The 19,902-nt window shown below is 41.0% G+C and overlaps 1 protein-coding gene and 1 pseudogene across 1 annotated transcript; one reads left to right on the top strand and one right to left on the bottom strand.

The window, feature by feature from the left end:
* The first annotated feature begins 1,708 nt into the window (after positions 1 to 1,708).
* LOC123382457 lies at positions 1,709 to 13,130 on the top strand (annotated as a pseudogene).
* A 4,484-nt stretch (positions 13,131 to 17,614) lies between these two features.
* LOC101084174 (olfactory receptor-like protein OLF4) lies at positions 17,615 to 18,806 on the bottom strand. Its single transcript, XM_003981988.2, is given in 2 exon segments — positions 17,615 to 18,290; positions 18,293 to 18,806. Coding segments are annotated over 2 exon segments (951 nt in total). The 5' UTR covers positions 18,654 to 18,806; the 3' UTR covers positions 17,615 to 17,700.
* Positions 18,807 to 19,902: the final 1,096 nt, after the last annotated feature.

Here is a 19,902-nt window from a genome sequence, read left to right as displayed (position 1 = left end):
TTGTTCTCCACATTTATGAGTCTCTTCTGTTTAGTCCCCCTCCCTGTTTTTATATTATTTTTGTTTCCCTTCCCTTATGTTCATCTGTTTTGTCTCTTAAAGTCCTCATATGAGTGAAGTCATATGATTTTTGTCTTTCTCTGACTAATTTCACTTAGCATAATACCCTCCAGTTCCGTCCACGTAGTTGCAAATGGCAAGATTTTGTTCTTTTTGATTGCCAAGTAATACTCCATTGTATATATATACTGCATCTTCTTTATCCATTTATCCATCAATGGACATCTGGGCTCTTCCCATACTTTGGCTGTTGTTGATAGTGTTGCTATAAACCTGGGGGTTCATGTGCCCCTTTGAAACAGCACACCTGTATCCCTTGGATAAATGCCTAGTAGTGCAATTGCTGGGTTGTAGGGTAGTTCTATTTGGTTTTTTGAGGAGCCTCCAGACTGTTTTCCAGAGTGGCTGCACCAGCTTGCGTTCCCAATCATGTGTATTCTTTGAATTTAATTCCACTGCCTTAACACTTGTTTTCCTTCCTTGTTAGAAGCTATCTCCCAAACCTGTAATGGAGAGTCAGCTTCTGTGCTCTCAATCGTACCCATAGCCCTGCACCATAGAGATTTTCCCTATTAATTAAATTATTAGCATATAATGACGCTCAATAATCTGTATTAAAGTATACAGCTAAACATAACTTCCTATGAATCTTGTAAGGCGAGAATGATATGCATGGAAGTTAATTTTTTACTCCAAAGAAAACATTGAAGTGTAGTGTTTGTGTCTTATGTGTTTGTGTGCATATACTTTTTTTTCAAGTAAGCTCAATCAGATGTGTACACCCACATATGATTTATGATTTTATCTTTTAAGTTGAAAGAAGACTTGAGAGAAAGAGAGGATAGAGAAAAGAATGGATGCTTGAATAAACATAAGATAAAAGGATGCAGAAATAAAGGCAAAAGTTTTCATTGCAAGGGGCGACCTCAATTTTTGTTTTTAAATGTATTTAATTCAAGCTAGTTAACATGCAGTGTAGTCTTGGTTTCAGGAGTAGAACCCAGTGATTCATCACTTACATATAACACCCAGTGCTCATCCCCAAAAGTGCCCTCCTTGATACATATCACCCATCTAACCCACCCCCCATCCATCTCCCCTCCAGCAACTTTCAGTTTGTTCTGTCTTTAAGAGTCTCTTATGGTTTGCCTTCTTCCCTATTTTTATGTTATTTTTCCTTCCCTTCCCCTATGATCATATTTTTTTTTTTTATAATTTATTGTCAAATTGGTTTCCATACAACACCCAGTGCTCATCCCAACAGGTGCCCTCCTCAATGCCCATCACCCACTTTCCCCTCACCCCACCCCCCCATTGACCTTCAGTTTGTTCTCAGTATTTAAGAGTCTCTTAGAGTTTTCCTCCCCCCAGATGGCTATCCAGGGGAATTCTACCAAACATTAAAAAAGGGTTAACACCTATTCTTTTGAAGCTGTTCCAAAAAATAGAAACGGAAGGAAAACTTCCAAACTCATTCTATGAGGCCAGCCATTACCTTCGTTCCAAAACCAGACAAAGAACCCACTAAAAAGGAGATTTACATACCAATCTCCCTGATGAACATGGATACAAAAATTCCCGATAAAATACTAACAAACCAAATCCAACAACACATTAAAAGAATTATTCATCAGTATCAAGTGGGATTTATCCCGGGAGGCAGGGCTGGTTCAATATCCACAAATCAATCAGTGTAATGCATCACCTTAATAAAAGAAAGGATAAGAACCACGCGATCCTCTCAATAGATGCCAAAACAACATTTGACAATATTATCCTACAAGAGGACATGTTTTGCAAATGTGAAGGGAAATGGGGAGAATTCCCCTATGTTCATTGTTCCTGGGCCTTAAGGAAAAAATCAAGATATATGTAAGCAACGTAAGGTGAATCGTCATTTAATGGCAACCCTTTCTAGAGCCCAGCAATCAGGAGGGGACACAATTAAGGGCCCCTCACCTGTACCAAAAACAGACCTAGAGAAGGAAAAAGGGAACTCTCCCTCTTCCTCCTCCTCCTCCTCCTCCTCCTCCTCCTTGGGTCCTCAATCTACATATAAAAAAAATGCAATCCTGTTCCCTGCTACCCACCTTATCCAGGCCCTCCCCGTAAAGGGCATGTTTCCCTTACAAGAAGCTAGAATGCCAGAAGAAAAAACCTTTACATTACAAGGTTTAAGACAGATAAAAGGAGATCTAGGTACATTTTCTGATTGAATAAGTATATAAAGCCTTTTCAGAATATTACGTATGTTTTTGACTTGACCTGGAAAGACATAATGCTTTTGTTAAACCAGACTCTTAGTGAGACAGATGCTTTATAAAAAAAAAAAAAAACAACAACTAAGGAAATCTAAGATTTGGCCCTTAAATTATGCTAAATTAGCCACTATTTTACAAACAAAAAATGAGAGCTGGAGGGCCTTCCTGGAAAGGTTGAGGGAGGCTCTCATTAAATATATGGCTATCTCCCCTGACACCCTAAGGCTGAGATGATTTAAAGGACAAATTTGTCACTCACTCAGCCCTACGTATTCAGAGAAAATACAAAAATTGGCTGTTGGCTTTGAAGGGACCCTGGAGGAGCTGTTACGAGCTGCCAATTGGGTATATCATAACCAAGATCAAGAGAATAAAAAAAAAAAATTAAAAAAAAAAAAAAACAGAAAAGGAGGCTTAAAAAACTCTGAGGCCTTAGTTGTGGCCTTAGGTACTATGTGAGATCGGGCTTCCCGAGGTCCTGGCACCAAGTGCCATTTATATGGCCGCTGAGAGCACTAAAATGAGAATGTCCTCAGAGGGGACAACCAAAATGAAAACCCCAAAAGCCATGCCCCTTATGTGGAGCCAATCACTGGAGATCTGAATGCCCTGGGGGACCTCTGTCTGTGAAGGCTCAGACAACAATGTCCCTGGAAGGGATTAACTGGGGCCTGGGGCTCTTCACGGTGGCCCCCCTAACCCAACTGTCTATCAGAAACCCAGAACCTTGAGTAACTCTAAATATAGAAGGGAAGGAAAACTGGTTGATTTCCTTCTCGACACCAGAGCGACCTTTTCTGTCCTCCTTTCCACTCCAGGCCAACTATCCAAATGCAGCAGGACGATTAGAGGTATCTTCGAGAAACTTCTAACTAAAATTTTCTCTTAACCCTTGGGATATATATGAAAATATGTAATTTTTTCTCATTCTTTCCTGATAATGCCAGAGAGCCTTACTCCCTTGCTAGAAGGGGACATTAAAAGTAAATTAGAGACTATGGTGCTACCAACTCCAGGACAGGTAAACAATTATGTGAGTTTTTGAAAATGACTGGATATTGTAGGCTGTAGATACCAGGGTTCAGGAAAATAGTTTGCCTGCTATATCAATTATTAAAGGAGACTCAGGCCGACCTACTGTCCCCCCAAAAATAATAAACTGGGGTCTAACTCCTAGACACTGTCTCCAGCTGTTGGAATGGTTACAAACAGAGCAGGACAATGACTCTTACGAAGCTCTCAGAGCTAAGAGAGCATTAAAACACAGCATCGGGCCTTTCATTTAGGGAGGGACAAAACATCTCAAATGGCCCAAAGGATGTTTACCCAAATGATGTCTCCTCCCCAAAATTTGTCAAGGACGGTTCTGCAAGCAAGATCAGCCTGTGAAGTATGTCTTAGAAACACTCCTGTCAACCACAAACTTGTTATCCCAGGCAATCAAGAAACTGGAGACTGTCCAGGAAAGACTGACGATTAGGTTTCACTCATATGCCAAGGTCAAAAAAAAATTCCAACATCTGTTGGTATGAGTTAATACTTTTACTAATTGGGCAAAGGCTTTCCCTATGAGACAGAAAAGGCACAAAAAGTAATAAAACTTCTGCTTTATCAAATAATGCCCAGGTTTGGCTTACCTAAATATTTACAAATTAATAATGGTCAATGGCTGCCTTGACTCTTTCTCTGGTAGCACTCTTGGCTCTTGGAAAAGTTTTACATCTCAAAATAAAGCAGACTGTCTGTTTACACTCAGAAAAACTCTAAATAACACCTCACAAGCATTAGATGCTTTAAAAATTGTTTTTAAATTAAGTTAAGGCCCAACTCTTGGAAATAGAGCCACCGTTGATTACTTACCGCTCCTGCTTCTCCATCACCTGGGTCATGAGAGATTCCCTGACATGTGTTGTTTACAAAGGTTGTTTGACAGGTTTGGACACCGTAGACGTGATCTTAAGTTGCCATCTTGTTGGTCGGTATAATTTTTACTTTGTGTTTTTCTCGTGTCTGCTAATGCCTGCCAGCCTTCCTGAAGAACCATACTATGGGCCACTCGACCGACCCCTTGGGTAGACTCCAACTGCTGTACCCCCACACCGTCCCTTATCAGCCTGAAGAAGCCAGAACAGTCGTTGTCCCTGTTCCCTAACAGCGGTTCCAGGCCCTGTTCCAGCGGAGAAATAAATAGGGAAAGGGTTAACATTAGGCAGGGAGAGAGAAGGGACCTTCAGGGAGGCAGACGGCAGCTGCAGGTGGGAGGCTGAAGAAGCGCATGGGGTTCTCCCCTTATGAAATCCTTTATGGGCGCCCTGCCCCCATTATCAAGGGCATAGGGGGAGGGATCTAAATGAGATAGACCAACTAGCCCTGAGACAACAGATGCGAGCCCTTGGCTCTACCCTAACCACCTTACACCCCTGGGTCAGGGAGCGATTATCTGAATCTGACCACAGACGCTCATCCCTTTAAACCAGGAGATGCAATATGGATAAAGGAGTGAAATGTCCAACCGCTAAAACCCTTCGGGAGGGGCCCGTTCACTGTCATTTTGTCCACCCCTCCCGCAGTAAAGGTGGCCAACGTGGGTCCCTGGATTCACTACAGCAGAGTGAAGCCGGCATCTCAAAACTGGGAGTGCATTCGTGACCCATCAACGCTGTGCAAACTGACCATACAGAAGATTCTGGACTCCAGAGTCTCCAGAAGACTGCAGCCCTGCTTTAGTCACTCCAGAAGCTGACTGACCTACACATGGCAGAAGCTTGAGGAATCGGCAGTCTGGAGAAACAAAAGACCGTCGTTATTTTCTGTATGTTTTCTTGCTGTGATGCACTGTCATGCCTTGTTTCTCACTATTATCATGATTCTTGCTCTACTCTTTGCCATGGGATTGGCCGAGGCCACCCCGGCCAGCCAGAAACGTGGTGAGAGGTTTCTGTGAACACTCACCCTCCCTTTGTGGATTGGATACTTCGTTGGTACCAACACGGGGAAACAATGGCCATGAGAGACTAGAAAATTAGATCCCCACAAACCTTATAGTACAACAAAATACCCCAGTCCTACTACCAGGGTTTGGCTTCTCAGAAGCTCAATTATTGGGAAAAATTTTCTTGCCTGTTGGGGAAAAAGTTCATTTTCGTCTCTGTTAAAAATTTAACATGTGTAAGCCAAAGGGTTTATAACTCAACTGCCCGGAAAACCCAATGGTAGGGGACCCCAGATCACCTTGAGCCAGATCCCCACCCCTTGTCTAACTTCTCTCATCTCCAAGAGGCCTGGAGACAAGGTCAATATAGCCGTCAAATGGCGGGTCCCAGGTGGACTAGCCTGGATATGTGGAAGGACAGCCTATATAGTACTTCCCTCAGTCTGGTCAGGGTCATACATGGTGGGAACTCTTCGTCCATCTTTCTTCCTGCTCCTACTTGCCAGAAGGAAACATTTGGGAGTCCGAGTGTATGGGGACAGGGAGATTCAAAGAAAGCGGTATGCTTTACAAATTGGCAACTAAAAAGATGATGAATGGCCTCCTGAGCGTATAATCCAATATTATGGCCCGGCCACCTGGACAGAGGACGGGTCCTGGGGCCATCGTGCTCCCATCTACATGCTAAAGTGCATAATCAGACTACAAGCAGTTATAAAAATTATAACCAGTGAAGCTGCCAGAGCTCTTAACTTACTAGGCAAGCAGCAAACCAAAATGTGCAATGCCATGATCAGAATCGCGTGGCCTCAGATTACCTGCTTGCTTCTGAGAGAGATGTCTGTGGAAGATTTAACCTTAGCAACTGCTGCCTACAGATAGATGAGGGAAAAGTCGTAGAGGAGATCACAGATCAAATAAAAACGTTGCTAATGTCCCTGTCCAGACCCCGGAAAAGTTGGGACCCCGGGGAGTTATTTGGAGGATGTTTTTCAACTCAGTGTATTCAAAACCCTCATGGGAATTATCCTCCTAATTTTGGGAGAATGCTTAATCTTACCCCTGGTTGTACAGATGCTTATCCCTGGATGCTTAGCTCCCCTGGTTGTACGGTCTGCCTCCAGTCTCATTGAGGCCATGATTTAGAAAGGACGGCCACTCGTGTAATACTGTTATAAAAATATTAACCTCTAAACCAAGATGATGCTCTTTGTCCCAAAATAGGGGGGGGGGGTCTGAGCATCAAAGGTGGGGATGTGGTAGGGTCCCCTCCCTAAGGAGAGAAGAAAAAGAGAGAAAAGGAAAAAAACAAGATAGCCTGGCCATGTGCCTATGTGACAATATCCCTCATGACCTTGTGAACTGAGACTACTTGATCAGACTACATGTTTTTGTATGTTACCATATACAGAAGACAAAGAAATAAAAATATATTAAAAAAAAACTATGCCACGGGACGTTGGGGGCTCAGTTCTTTGGGTACAAACCCAACTGAGCAGTGCCGGCCGGAATCGAGTTGCCTCCTGGAAAGAAACGCCTCGGAGTTATGACTCTCTGCACGAGAATCCTGCTACGTTATTTCACTCAGTATAGCACCCTATACTCTCCATCCATGTTGTTGCAAATGGCAAGGTCTCATTCCTTTTTACGGAGGAGTAATATTCAATTTTTTGTATGTAAATATATAAATATATTTGCCAAGCTACTTTACACATTCATCTGTCACTGGACGCTTCCAAAGAGTGGCTACTGTAAACAATGGTGTAATAAACATGGGGTGCGTATACATTTTTGAATTAGTGTTTTTGTTGTCTTTGGGGAAATATCCAGCAACAGAATTACCTGATCATGTAATTGCTTTGAGGAGCCTCCATACTGTTTTCCACAGTGGCCGCACCAGTTAGCATTCCCACCAACGTGGATGAGTGTTCCCTCTTCTCCACATCCTCACCAACATTTGTGTCTTGTCTCGTTATACTAGCCATTCTGACTGGAGTGAGGCGATAGTCTTCTTCTTTGGGGTGTCACATAAAGGGAATCGTTTTATTTCCTTTTCAGATCATTCCTTCTTTGTATGTAAATATGCAATTGATTTTTTGAGGGTTGGCTGTGTACCCAGTTTCTTGGCTGAATTAATTTATTGGAGGTACTAGTTTTTTGGTGTTATCTTCAGGATTTTCTACATACAAGATCACATCATCTACACGCATACCTTTATTTCTTTCTAACCATTTTGGATACCTTTTCTTTCTTTAATTGCTCTGGCTAGAACTTCCAGTGTTGAGTAGAAGTTGTGAAAGTGGGCATCCTTTCCTTGCTTCTGATCATACAGGAAAATGCTCACTGTATCACCCTTGAGCACGTGTTTGCTGTGGGGTTTTCATACAGGGCTTTATGTTGAGATAGTTTCCTTCTATTCCTAGATTTTAGTGTTTTTAACATGCCCCATTTACAAATGTAAAAATTAATTTCCTGACTGCAAAATATAAACAATGATGTATCTGCCAGATTAGCAATGCATGATCGTGTCATGCTTTTTCCCTCTTATTTTGATAGTCACATCGACTACATGGAACTAGGCAATGATACACGAAGTTCAAAATTTCTTCTTCTGGGATCTTTGGAGGAACCAGAATTGCAACCCTTCCTCTTTGGGCTGTTCCTGTCCATGTACCTGGTCACCATACTTGGGAATTTGCTCATCATCCTGGCTGTAAAGTCTGACTCCCACCTCCACACGCCCATGTACTTCTTCCTTGACCACCTGTCCTTCATAAACATCTATGTCGCCTTCACCACGGTCCCCCAGATGGGAATGTACAAACACAGAAAAGTCGTAAAAGTCATAACTTATGAAAGCTGTGTCATGCAGATGTACTTTTTCATACTCTTTGTAGGTTTAGACAACTTCCTCCTGACTGACGACTTATGACAGCTTTGTGGTCATCTGTCACCCGCTACACTACCCAGTCACCATGAACCCCTGGCTCTGTGGACTGCTGGGTCTGGTGTCCTGGATCATGAACATCCTGCATTCCTTGTTAGAAACCTTAATGGTGTTGCAGCTGTCCTTCTGGACAGGCATGCAAATCCCCCACTTTTTCTGTGAGCTCAATCAGATGATCCAACTTGCCTGCTCTGACACCTTTCTTAATGACACGGTGATATATCTTGCAGCTGTGCTGTTGGGTGGTGCTCCCCTGGCTGGGGTCCTGTACTCTTATTCTAAGATAGTTTCCTCCATACGTGGGATCTCATCAGCTCTGGGCAGGTATAAGGCATTTTCCACCTGTACATCTCACCTCTCGGTTGTCTCCTTATTTTATTGTATGGGCCTGGGAGTGTACCTCAGCTCTGCTGCTACCCAGAGCTCCCAGTCAAGTGCAATATCCTAAGTGATGTACACAGTGGTCACGCCCATGCTGAACCCCTTCATCTACAGCCTGAGGAACAGAGACAGAAAGGAGGCTCTAAATGTATTTTTCAGAGGGAAGCCATAAAAGGGCCATTTTCCCAGAAGTACCTGTGATTGCTGGCTCAAAGTTTAACAGCCAGAGATTGTGATCCTTTAATCGGATCATGGAAGAACTTAATCCCTCTATTCATATCCTGGAATTTCAATTTTTCCAAAGTTCGACTGCTTTATTAAGTTTAAATAAGTCCCTTTGTTTAACTTTATGCTCCTTCTGGTACCCAACAGTTTTTCCTTTTTTTTGTTTTCTTGCTTTCCAAAGTTAGTCCAACCTTGAATCAGAAACAGTTTGGAGATTCCCGTTTGCCTCACATAGTGATGAACTGTACCAGTTTTGTGGAATAAACTATATTTGGCAACTGAGGCCATTTATATAATTTTACTGTAGAGGAAATTCTGTGACTGCATATTCCTGTCTACATGACTACCTTGCATGCTTTTCCTGATAATGTAGACTTTAACATATTAGTTTGTTTTGTAGTTAGTCATGGGGTTTTAGGATCCTCATTAGGATCCTGTTCTCTCTCTTATCAGCTCAGCATCCACAGTATCCCTGGCACAGAATAGTAAGGCAAAAATTCCTTATGAAAAACGTGCTCTGCTCCAAGTGTAAAGTACAGAAAGACAAATTTGCATAAACCAAGTGACTAATATGGGCTTACTATCCGAGAAGACCTGAAAAAATGATGACATAAAATTTTCAATCATGCCGTATTTTATTGCAGAAAATATGTTTTTGATGATGTATATCTACTTATTGAGGTGTGAGATATTTGGTGTCCATGTTTAAAGGGTTTTATTAATTGGAGTGAAGAGTGGCAGATTTTATATTATTTAATTGAATGATTTTGTTGTTTCTACTTGAAAATTTCCAGTGTTGCCTACAAGTATTGTTTCCTCCATTGTCCTAAACTTAATATCTCATCTTTAAAAATGCTGTCATAAAAATTACAGTGTGAGTGAGTGAACCATATGTGTATTCTCTCTGGGATTAATTTCTTTACCTTTTTTATGCTCTAAACTCTCTTCAATCCTCATGATCAGAGGATGACGTGGACAGGAGCTTGAATTCCTGCCCAGTGATGCTCTGGGTATGGAGTCTTGTGACCAAGAGTCCCACAAATTATCCACACAAAAAACATATAGGTCTTTCCAATCTCTACCAGTTACCTAGAAGAGAACCTGAATGGTAGTCACTTTTTAGTACATTGATCTGAAATAAATGTGAATAACCAGGTCATTATAATGCCGTCTTCAAATATCAGAACAAATGCCAAAAATAAAAAGCAGTAGATTATTCTTAATTGTCTCAGATTTTTTCATATTGGTTATTGTATCAGTAAGCTATTGGTGCGTAACAAGCCTTGCCAAAGGTAAATGATTTAAGATAATGCTTTCTAAATTTTTAAAATTTATATTTTAATTAGTTAATATGTAGTGTGCTATTGGTTTTAGAAGAAGAATTTAGTGATTCATCACTTACACACAACACCCAGTGCTCATCACAACAAGTGTACTCCTTAGTGCCCATCACCCATCTAGCCCATCACCCACCTACCTCCCTCCATCAACCTACACTTTCTTCTCTATCATTAAAAGCATCTTGTGGCTTTTTTTCCCCACTCTTTTCTCCCCCCATATGTTCATCTATTTGGATTGTTACATTCCACGTTATCAGTGAACTCATATGATATTTCTCTCTCTGATCGACTCATTTCGGTTAGCATAACACATTCTATCTCCAACGATCACATGGGAATCTATGTTTGGGAAGTCTTCCCCTCTCTGTTGGTCTCCTCATGAGGTTGTGGTCAGCTGTGGGTCTGCTGGAAGTGCTCTGTTAATCCTGGATGCATTCTCACATCTGGGAACTTGCTGGTTCCTAGATAGGCTAGGCTAGGTTGACCATCTTTAGAGCAACTGGGCTCTGCTCCACATGATTTCTCCTCCTACAGTAGGCTTGCTTGGACTTGTTTCAATGGCAGAGGCAGGGTTCCAAGAGAGCAGCAGAAACACGCCAAAGACCCTTGAGGCACGTTGTCATTTTTACCAGATAGTATTAGCCAAGGCAAATAAAATACTAAATTTAACCCAGATTCAAAGGTGGAGAAATGGGAGGAGCTTCCCAGTCACATTGCAAAGTACATGGATACAGGGATAAGTGGTATTTGGGGCCATGTCTGCAAAAGGTGTACCACATGTGTAATTTTCAATTCAATAAAGTTGTATTGGTGCAGGGCAGAAAATCAACACACAGAACAATGTAGTTCAGTACAACATAGTGATTCAACAATTCTACATGTTACTTGGTGCTCATCATGGTGAGTGTGTTCTTAAGGGTTGAATCTAAAGGGTTTTCTATATTCAGTTCATATCATCTATAAATCAAGAGAATTTTACTTCTTTCTTTCTGATTTAGAATCCAATGAAGAAATGAGCAGAAGACATGAATAGACACTTTTCTAAGGAAAACATCAGGATGCATTTTTTTTTAATCTTGCCTGAATGCTTTAGCTAGGTGGACACCGTTGTGTTGCTGATGATCTCGGAAGAGAAGTTTTCTAACCTTTCCATGATTGAGTACAGTGTTATTGTGGGTTTGTCATATACAGCCTTTTTCTTTCATGTTGAGGTATGTTCCCCCTATACCCAGTTTGTTGAAGATTTTTTTTTTTATAATCGTGAAAGGATGTTGTATTTTGTCAAAAGCTTTTTGCGTGTATTGAGATGATATGATCGTTATATTTCATTCTATTAATGTGGCGTATCACCTTTATTGATTTGCTTGTGCTGAACCATCCTCATATGCCAGGGATAATTCCCACTTGATCATGGTGTGTACTTCCTTTAATGTGTTGTTTGATTCAGTTTCCTGATATTTTTGAAAAATTTTGTGTGTGTGTTCAGCAGGGATACTGGTCTATATTTTTCTTTTTTTGTACTGACCTTTTCTACCTTTGGTATAGGGTAATGCCAGCCTTGGGAAATGAGTTTGAAAATGTGTCTTCCTTTCTAAGTTTCTGGAAGAGTTTGAGAAGACTTATCATTAATTTTTCTTTATATGATTAGTAGAACTCACCTGTGATGCTCTCTGATTCTGGGCTTTTTTTTTTGCTGGAAGATTTTTGATTACCAATTTAATATCCCTACTTATTGGTCTCTTCACATTTACTATTTATTCCTGATTCTGTTGTTACATTGTACATTTCTAGGGATTTATCTATTTCTTGTAGGTTGCCCAATTTGTTGCTGTGAGATAGTTGATAGTGGTCTCCCATGATTCTTTCTATTTCTGTGGTTTTGGTTGTAAAGCATCACCATTTGCTATTGATTTTATTTATTTGGGTCTTCTCCCTGCCCTCCCCCCCCCCTTTTTGGTCAAAGTAAAGGCTTGTCAATTTTGCCTAGCTTTTCAAAAAATTGGCTCCTCATTTTATTAATCTTTTCTACTGGTTTTCTGGTCTATATATCATCTATGTCTGCTCTGATATCTGTTATTTCTTTTCCTCTGCTGCTTTGGACTTAGTTGGTGCTTCTTTTCCTGGGTCTTTCAAAGATAAAGTTAGGTTATTTTCTTAAGGTCGTTTTTTTCTTAACGTAGGCACTTATTACTATAAACTTCCCTCTGAGAACTGCTTTTGTAACATCCCATAAGTTGTGATATGCTATGTTAACATTTTCATTTGATTTAAGATTTTAAATTTGCTTTTTGATTTTTTTTCTTTCACACATCAGTCATTCACGAGTGCATGGTTTAATTCCCACGTATTTGTCAGCATGTCAGATATCTGTACTCTCACATCCACTGCAGCATGATTCACAATAGCCAAGACATGGAAACAGCCCAGCATCCATTGACAGATGAATTAATAATGATGACATCTATACAGTGGACTTCACCAATTCAAAAGGAAGACATGCTTTCCTTTGCTCAAAGATGGATGCACCCTGGGGGCATTATGCTAAGTAAAAGTATCAGACAGAGAAAGACAAATACTTTATGATCTCATTTATATGTGAGATATAAAAATCTGAACCATAGAAACAGAGAGTAGGTTGATGTTTGCCAGTGGCTAGTGTTTGGGGAAATGAGAAGGTGCTAGTGGAAGCCTAAAAACTGTCTGTTATAAGAAGAATAAGTTCTGGGAACTTAATGTACAACGTGGTCATTATACTTAACTATATTGTGTTGTATATTTGAATGTTGCTGACAGAGTACATAGTAAATGTTCTTCCAACAAAAAGAAATGGTAACTATGTGAAGTGATGGATGTATTCACTAATCTATTGTGATGATTATTTCACAACATATAAATATGTGAAATCACCAAGTTGTATGCTTAAACTTCCATAATTTTATTTGTCAATGAAATTTCAATAGAGCTGAATAAACGAAGAAAATATGTTCCAATGTCTCTGTCTTTTATTTGCATTTCCAATGTAACCTCCTCCCAATGGAACCCTCCCAATAAACAAACAAACAAACAAACAAACAAACAAACAGTACCAGGATGAAAACCTTTATGAGTATGTCAATGGGAAGGTCAATCAATAGAAAAACAGTATCTACAGAAGGATGCCCTAAAAATAGCATCAGTGATACAATAGTTGCTAACTTCATTAATCAACGAGTTAGATACAGGGTCCCCAGTCTCTCTGAGGCAACTGGAAAGAAAACCTTGGTTTCTTTGTCCTTTTCTTTTACTAAGAATGTTGATCTATAGGCAAGTGGTGAGGAGGAAACTTACATTTGGAGGAAAGCTTGACCATCTGGAGTAGAACTTCCATAACTGATCATTAGACACCTAATTCTCACTCTCTTGTCAGATCATTGCACTGCTGAAGGTGGAAGTGGAAATGAAACCTACTGAATTGAAATTAACAGCCATGGTAGAATGTTTGCAGAGATGGCCCCAAATGCCGGTCTTTCTCGGTAGCCATATCTTTGGCAATGTGCACAGTACCTTACATCAGGAGGTGGAGACTATTCTTCCACCTTTGATTCTGGATGGATTAGGATTTTTCATTTACTGCAGCCAGCATAATATGATAGAAGTGACAGTGGAACTTAAAGGCCTTGTGCATTTCTGCTTCTCTCTCTTGGAACTATGGCTCTGCAAAGTGAATAAAATGAGATGGCCTGCAGAGGAAGTGGGGACATATGGAGCACAGCCCAGTTGTCCAAGTCAAGGCCACCCTGGATCAGCCACAGATAGCTAGTCTAGCCCCAATTATATTAGAATGCCCTGGAAAGATCAGCAGAGCCTCCCCAGCTGACACACAGCTGACTCAAGACCCTTGAGGAGATCAACAGAGATTAGAACAACTCAGCACCATATAATTCCACTGAATTCTAAAGACATTCTACCAAGACGTTTGCTTTCAGGATGGTTTGCTATGCAGCAACATTCATGATCATTCTGTTATTCAAGTTTATTTTGGATAATTATTAAAAAAATGATTCCTTTTCAGTTATCAGTAGAGGTTGGAAGGATTTGCATTTGTGTGGAAAAAATATGGTGTCCTGGAATCACATAACTGAGCAGGAATTCAAGCTCTCTTGTGCCCTGCAAAGACATCTTGATTTTAGCCCAATGAGACTCATTTTCGGCATTGACCTCCAGACCTGAAAGAGTGGAAATTTGTTTCTTTTAAACCTTTAATGTGATAATTGTATAAGGCAGCAGTTGGGAAATGACAAAGACATTCACCCAAAAAATTTTCTTTGAAGAAATAGAACCCAAGACTCTCAACTCATTTACGTAGCTTCCTTGACTAAGGGCATTTTTTGTTGAAACCCTACTTGAGTAGAAGAAACAAAACCTGAAGTAAATTTGGAGATACTCAGCCTTATGAGCCAGTACACAGGATTTCTCCTTGCATAAATGCAAATATGATACTGTTTCTGAGACCTCTGGGCATTAAGATAAGGAACATGATTCATTGTTAAAAATAAGGCCACCTGTTCTACTCTAATTTTTTTTGTCTAAATTTCTACATTCCTAGAATTCCAAGTTAAGGCAAACCTTCATTCTCTTCCTTTCTTTACCCTCAAGTTTCTCTCAAGCTTTCTTTCAACACAATATGTAAGTTATAATGAGTTACAATAAGGGTCATGAATTTCATGCATGTACATCTATGTATGTGAGTGAGTTTGTTTGAAAGAAAAATATACAAGTTAGAGATGGAGGGAGGCAAACCATAAGAGACTCTTAAAAACTGAGAATAAACCCTCTTAAAACTGAGAGTTGGGGCACCTGGGTGGCGCAGTCGGTTAAGCGTCCGACTTCAGCCAGGTCACGATCTCGCAGTCCGCGAGTTCGAGCCCCGCATCGGGCTCTGGGCTGATGGCTCAGAGCCTGGAGCCTGTTTCTGATTCTGTGTCTCCCTCTCTCTCTGCCCCTCGCCCGTTCATGCTCTGTCTCTCTCTGTCCCAAAAATAAACGTTGAAAAAAAAATTAAAAAAAAAAATAAAACTGAGGGTTAATGGGGGGTGGGAGGGAGGGGAAAGTGGGTGATGGGCATTGAGGAGGGCACCTGTTGGGATGAGCACTGGGTGTTGTATGGAAAACAATTTGACAATAAAGTTCAGATTTTAAAAAAGAAAAATGTACATAAATACACATACATTTGTATGTATATTTGCATACACAACCCTTATTCTTGAACAGTCTTTGGACTGAACAGTATTTCTACACATCATCTTTCCTCACCACATCTCTTGAAGTTATGTTTATCTTCCACGTTGCCTTCAGAAGAAAGCGATGGTTAGAGGGATCATAGACTAAAAATTGCATAACAAAGCAGTTAAAACTTACTGTGAGCCTTCTTGAGTTCTAGATAAATGGAATCATGCAGTATGTACCCATGATTTTTCAATGACTCTTTCAATTTAAAGTTGTATACTTTAAATATGTGCAGTTTGTCGCATGTAATAATGCTCCATTAAGTTAATTAGAAATTAAAAATTCTACTGGTGCATGACTCAGGGTCAGATCTGGAGCACAGTGAGCTGAGTCACACCTAATGGGGTGGGAGATCTCTCTACGAGCTGTGAAAAAGCAAAGGTTCACATGTAAATATTAAAATAGTGGAACTAGGGGCGCCTGGGTGGCACAGTCGGTTAGGCGTCCAACTTCAGCCAGGTCACGATCTCGCGGTCCGTGAGTTCGAGCCCCGCGTTGGGCTCTGGGCTGATGGCTCAGAGCCTGGAGCCTGTTTCCGATTCTGTGTCTCCCTCTCTCTCTACCCCTCCCCCGTTCATGCTCTGTCTCTCTCTGTCCCAAAAATAAATAAACGTTGAAAAAAATTTTTTTTAAAATAGTGGAACTAAATTAAGACAAATCACATTCAATAAACTCACGTTTTGTAGACTAGAAGATTAGCCCACATATAGAAAAGGAGTAAACTGACATAAGTCAGTTCAAGACGGAAGGACACTAGAACCACACACCTCATGGACGAGCCTTCAAAACACAATGTAGAGATTCACACCTGACTATGGACTCATGAGGAGCCCAGCAGAGATCTGAACAACTTCCTACCCTACAATCCCATTCAATAATAAATATATGTAGTAAGCTATTTTATTTGAGGATGCTTTGGGCACAGCAATAGCTACCTGATATAATAATCAAATTGGGCAGAAATGAGGCCATTTGTCATAATCTGATTCTTTTTATTCTAGGAGTTTGTAGGTAGCATAATTGAAGCATCAGGATTACTCTATTCTTCAAGTTTATTTCAGACAAATGTATTAAAAAATGACTCCACTGAGCCCCTTTCAGGTAACACGGAAATTTTGGAAGGTCATGTATGTTTGCACAAAGCTTGTGACTCCGATTCACATACCTGGACAGGAATCCACACTTGCTGGGGAGTCATCCAGCGATTAAGAAGGAGGAAGATGTAAAACAGACAATACGGATATTACTCATTTGCTGCCTCCTCAGTGGTTTTGGCAAAATTTCAAATAGTGGGAGATATTTCATTTAGAGAAATGGAAGGGCTCACCTTTATAAGTAGCACTGGGCATTTTCAGAAACCAGAAAATAATTTAATAAAACCCAAAACATGCCACCGGCCTTTCATCTTAACGAATACACTTTACACACGAACCCTGATATTCTGTAATTCAATGAGCAGTTAAAGTGCCTGAGAAGGAAATATTTTGCATAGTGATAAATGCATGACTTAATATTTTGTGCCATCATACTTAAAGTCAAGTTTGACTTAAAAGGCCATATTATATCAATCTATTTTTTCCATGTTTCTCTTTCTTTGTAGATTCCACTTGGAGACATGCATTTTATTATCATTTTTTTTTGCCAGTGACTCTGGTAAGCATGATGGACACAAGCTGTGTGACAGAGCAGGTACCTAATGTGTAGGAAAAACACCCCATGATCAGTGATAACAACCAGTACATAAAAGTCTACCTTATCAGGAAGAGCAGTCAATGTAGTGATATAGAAAAGAATGATGTTCAAAGGAGTGAAGTCTGGTGGTCTCAGATCTTTCTCTGTTTTAAACTTATATCAATAGCTGTGGTAGCCAAAACTAGACTTTCCATAGGACTAGTATAAGTCATGAATGGTTGTTTTGTTGTTGTTATTGTTGTTGTTTTTGGTCAAATAAAAGAAAAAATACTCCCTATGATACATTTCACATGAGAAGAAATTATTCTTAATATATCCATGTTGTCCTTTGAAAAATATGTAAGAATTTCCAAATATTTTAATCCAAAGTAAGGAATAACCTTGGGAGAGGAAGAAAATGACAACGGGAAAATCTCTTGGATGTAAGAGATATCAGAAAGCTTAATAAAGTGAGTTAAATAAATTGTGCAGAGAGGGTGAAAGAAAAAAATAGAAATTCCAGGAAAAAATAGAAGAGGCATCTTTCACCTCCACAATCTGATGAAACAATCTCAACCTTTGGCTCAGACTCTGGGCCCTGCAATCACGGGAACTTCTTCAGCCCAGGACAATTGTCCCTTTTGTAGCTACCATCCCAGAGAATCTCATCAGAGCCTCCTTTATGTCTCTGTTCCTCAAGCTGTAGATGAAGGGGTTCAGCATGGGTGTGACCGCCACATACATCACTGAGGATATTGCACTTGAGTGGGAGCTCTGGGTGACAGCAGAGCTGAGGTACACTCCTAGGCTTGTGCAATAAAATAAGGAGACAACCGAGAGGTGAGACGCGCAGGTGGAAAATGCTTTGTATTTGCCTCGAGCTGATGAGATTCCACAGATGGAGGAAACTATTTTAGAGTAAGAGTAAAGTATTCCAATGAAGGGACCACCAGCCAGCAACATAGCTCCAAAATACAACACCATGTTATTGGGAAAGGTGTCCCGACAGGCAAGTTGGATCATCTGATTGAGTTCACAGAAAAAGTGGGGGATTTCCACCTCTGTACAGAAGGACAGCCGAAATGCCATTAAGGTTTGTAACAAGGAATACAGAACACTCATGATCCAGGACACCAGAACCAGGAGTCCACAGAGCCGGGGGTTCATGATGACCATGTAGTTCAGGGGGTGACAGATGGCCACAAACTGTCATAGGCCATCACACTCAGGAGAAAGTCATCCATCCCTGCAAAGGTTATGAAAAAGTATATCTGTGTGATGCAGCCTGCATAGGTTATGACTTTGCTCTGGGTCTGGATGTTCCAGAGCATCTTCCGGACGGTGGTGGAGGTGAAGCAGATGTCTACAAAGGACAGGTTGGCCAGGAAGAAGTACATGGGGGTGTGGAGGTGGGAGTCAGAGCTGACGGCCAGGAGGATGAGCAGGTTCCCAAACACAGTGATCAGGTACATGGAGAGGAAAAGCCCAAATATGAGGGGCTGAAGTTCTGGTCCCTCTGAAAATCCCATAAGAAGAAATTCTGAAATTCCGGTATCATTTCCTGGGTCCATGTGGTGGAGGTGACTACCAGCAAAGGGGAAAATAACATGACTAATTTTCACATAAATCGCTTGGCTCACATGGTTCAAATGCTACAATTTATATTCCCCAGTCAAGAAAGTAATTTTGATATTTTGTGAATGGATCTGAGTCCTTTGAGGGGATCCCTATTTCCTCTCTTACTAGGAATTTTCATCCCAACGTCAGATGTTTTCCAATAGGCTAGGTTTTGTACATTTAAGGATTTTTTTCACTTTATTTATTTTTAAGAGAGAGAGACAATGTGCACATGTCAAGAAGGGGCAGAGAGAAGGAGAGACCGAACTCCAAGCAGCCTCCACGCTGTCAGCGCAGAGCCAGACGTGAGGCCCCAACCCACAAACCGCGAGCTCATGATCTGAGCCGAGATCAAGAGTCAGAGGCCTAACTGACTGAGCCACCCAGGCGCCCTTGTACATTTTTTTTTTCAACGTTTATTTATTTTTGGGACAGAGAGAGACAGAGCATGAACGGGGGAGGGGCAGAGAGAGAGGGGGACACAGAATCCGAAACAGGCTCCAGGCTCTGAGCCATCAGCCCAGAGCCCGACGCGGGGCTCGAACTCACGGACCGCGAGATCGTGACCTGGCTGAAGTCGGACGCTTAACCGACTGCGCCACCCAAGCGCCCCCCTTGTACATTTTTAATAAGAAATTATTTAATGCATTTGAGGAGTATATAGAGCGTCAATCGTGTTTTCAGCATTTCCAAGTCATAAAGTAGAGGGTGCTGAACAGAAAAATTACCTAATATTCAGCGATGTGCATAGGATATATGCATACATAAAAATTAAATAATCTTGGGATGGTAATAGAGGTCATGAGGAAAATGAAGCAGGTACAGGAAGAGAGTGGTTGGGGTGTGATGTTGGGTGTTTAGTCAAGATTGGCTAAGAAGGTGACATTTGAACAGAGACCTGAAAGACTAGAGAAAACTGCCTGGAAACTGCCAGAGCGTCGGCTAAGGCAAAGGCCTTGAGGAAGCGCTTTTTTTCCCCCAGAAAATCAAGGCTCAGAAGGCAGCCAGTGTGTTAAGGACTAAAGGCAATGGCTGTGAATTTTGTAGAACCATGTTGCCTCACAGCTGCCTAAGTTCAAGACACAAGGAGCTCCTCGTCCATACTATGTACCTCTTGCACTTTATTCATCTGGTTACTGTAGTGTCCTGTCCGTGGAACATCTCTTCTCAGTATTATCTATTGATTGAGTCTGGTCTGTGTAT

This window comes from Felis catus, chromosome A2 (assembly GCF_018350175.1).
Source record: "Felis catus isolate Fca126 chromosome A2, F.catus_Fca126_mat1.0, whole genome shotgun sequence".
Lineage (NCBI taxonomy): Eukaryota > Metazoa > Chordata > Mammalia > Carnivora > Felidae > Felis > Felis catus.
The sequence above is the reverse complement of the archived record's forward strand: the minus strand, read 5'-3'. Positions and strand labels throughout refer to the sequence as shown.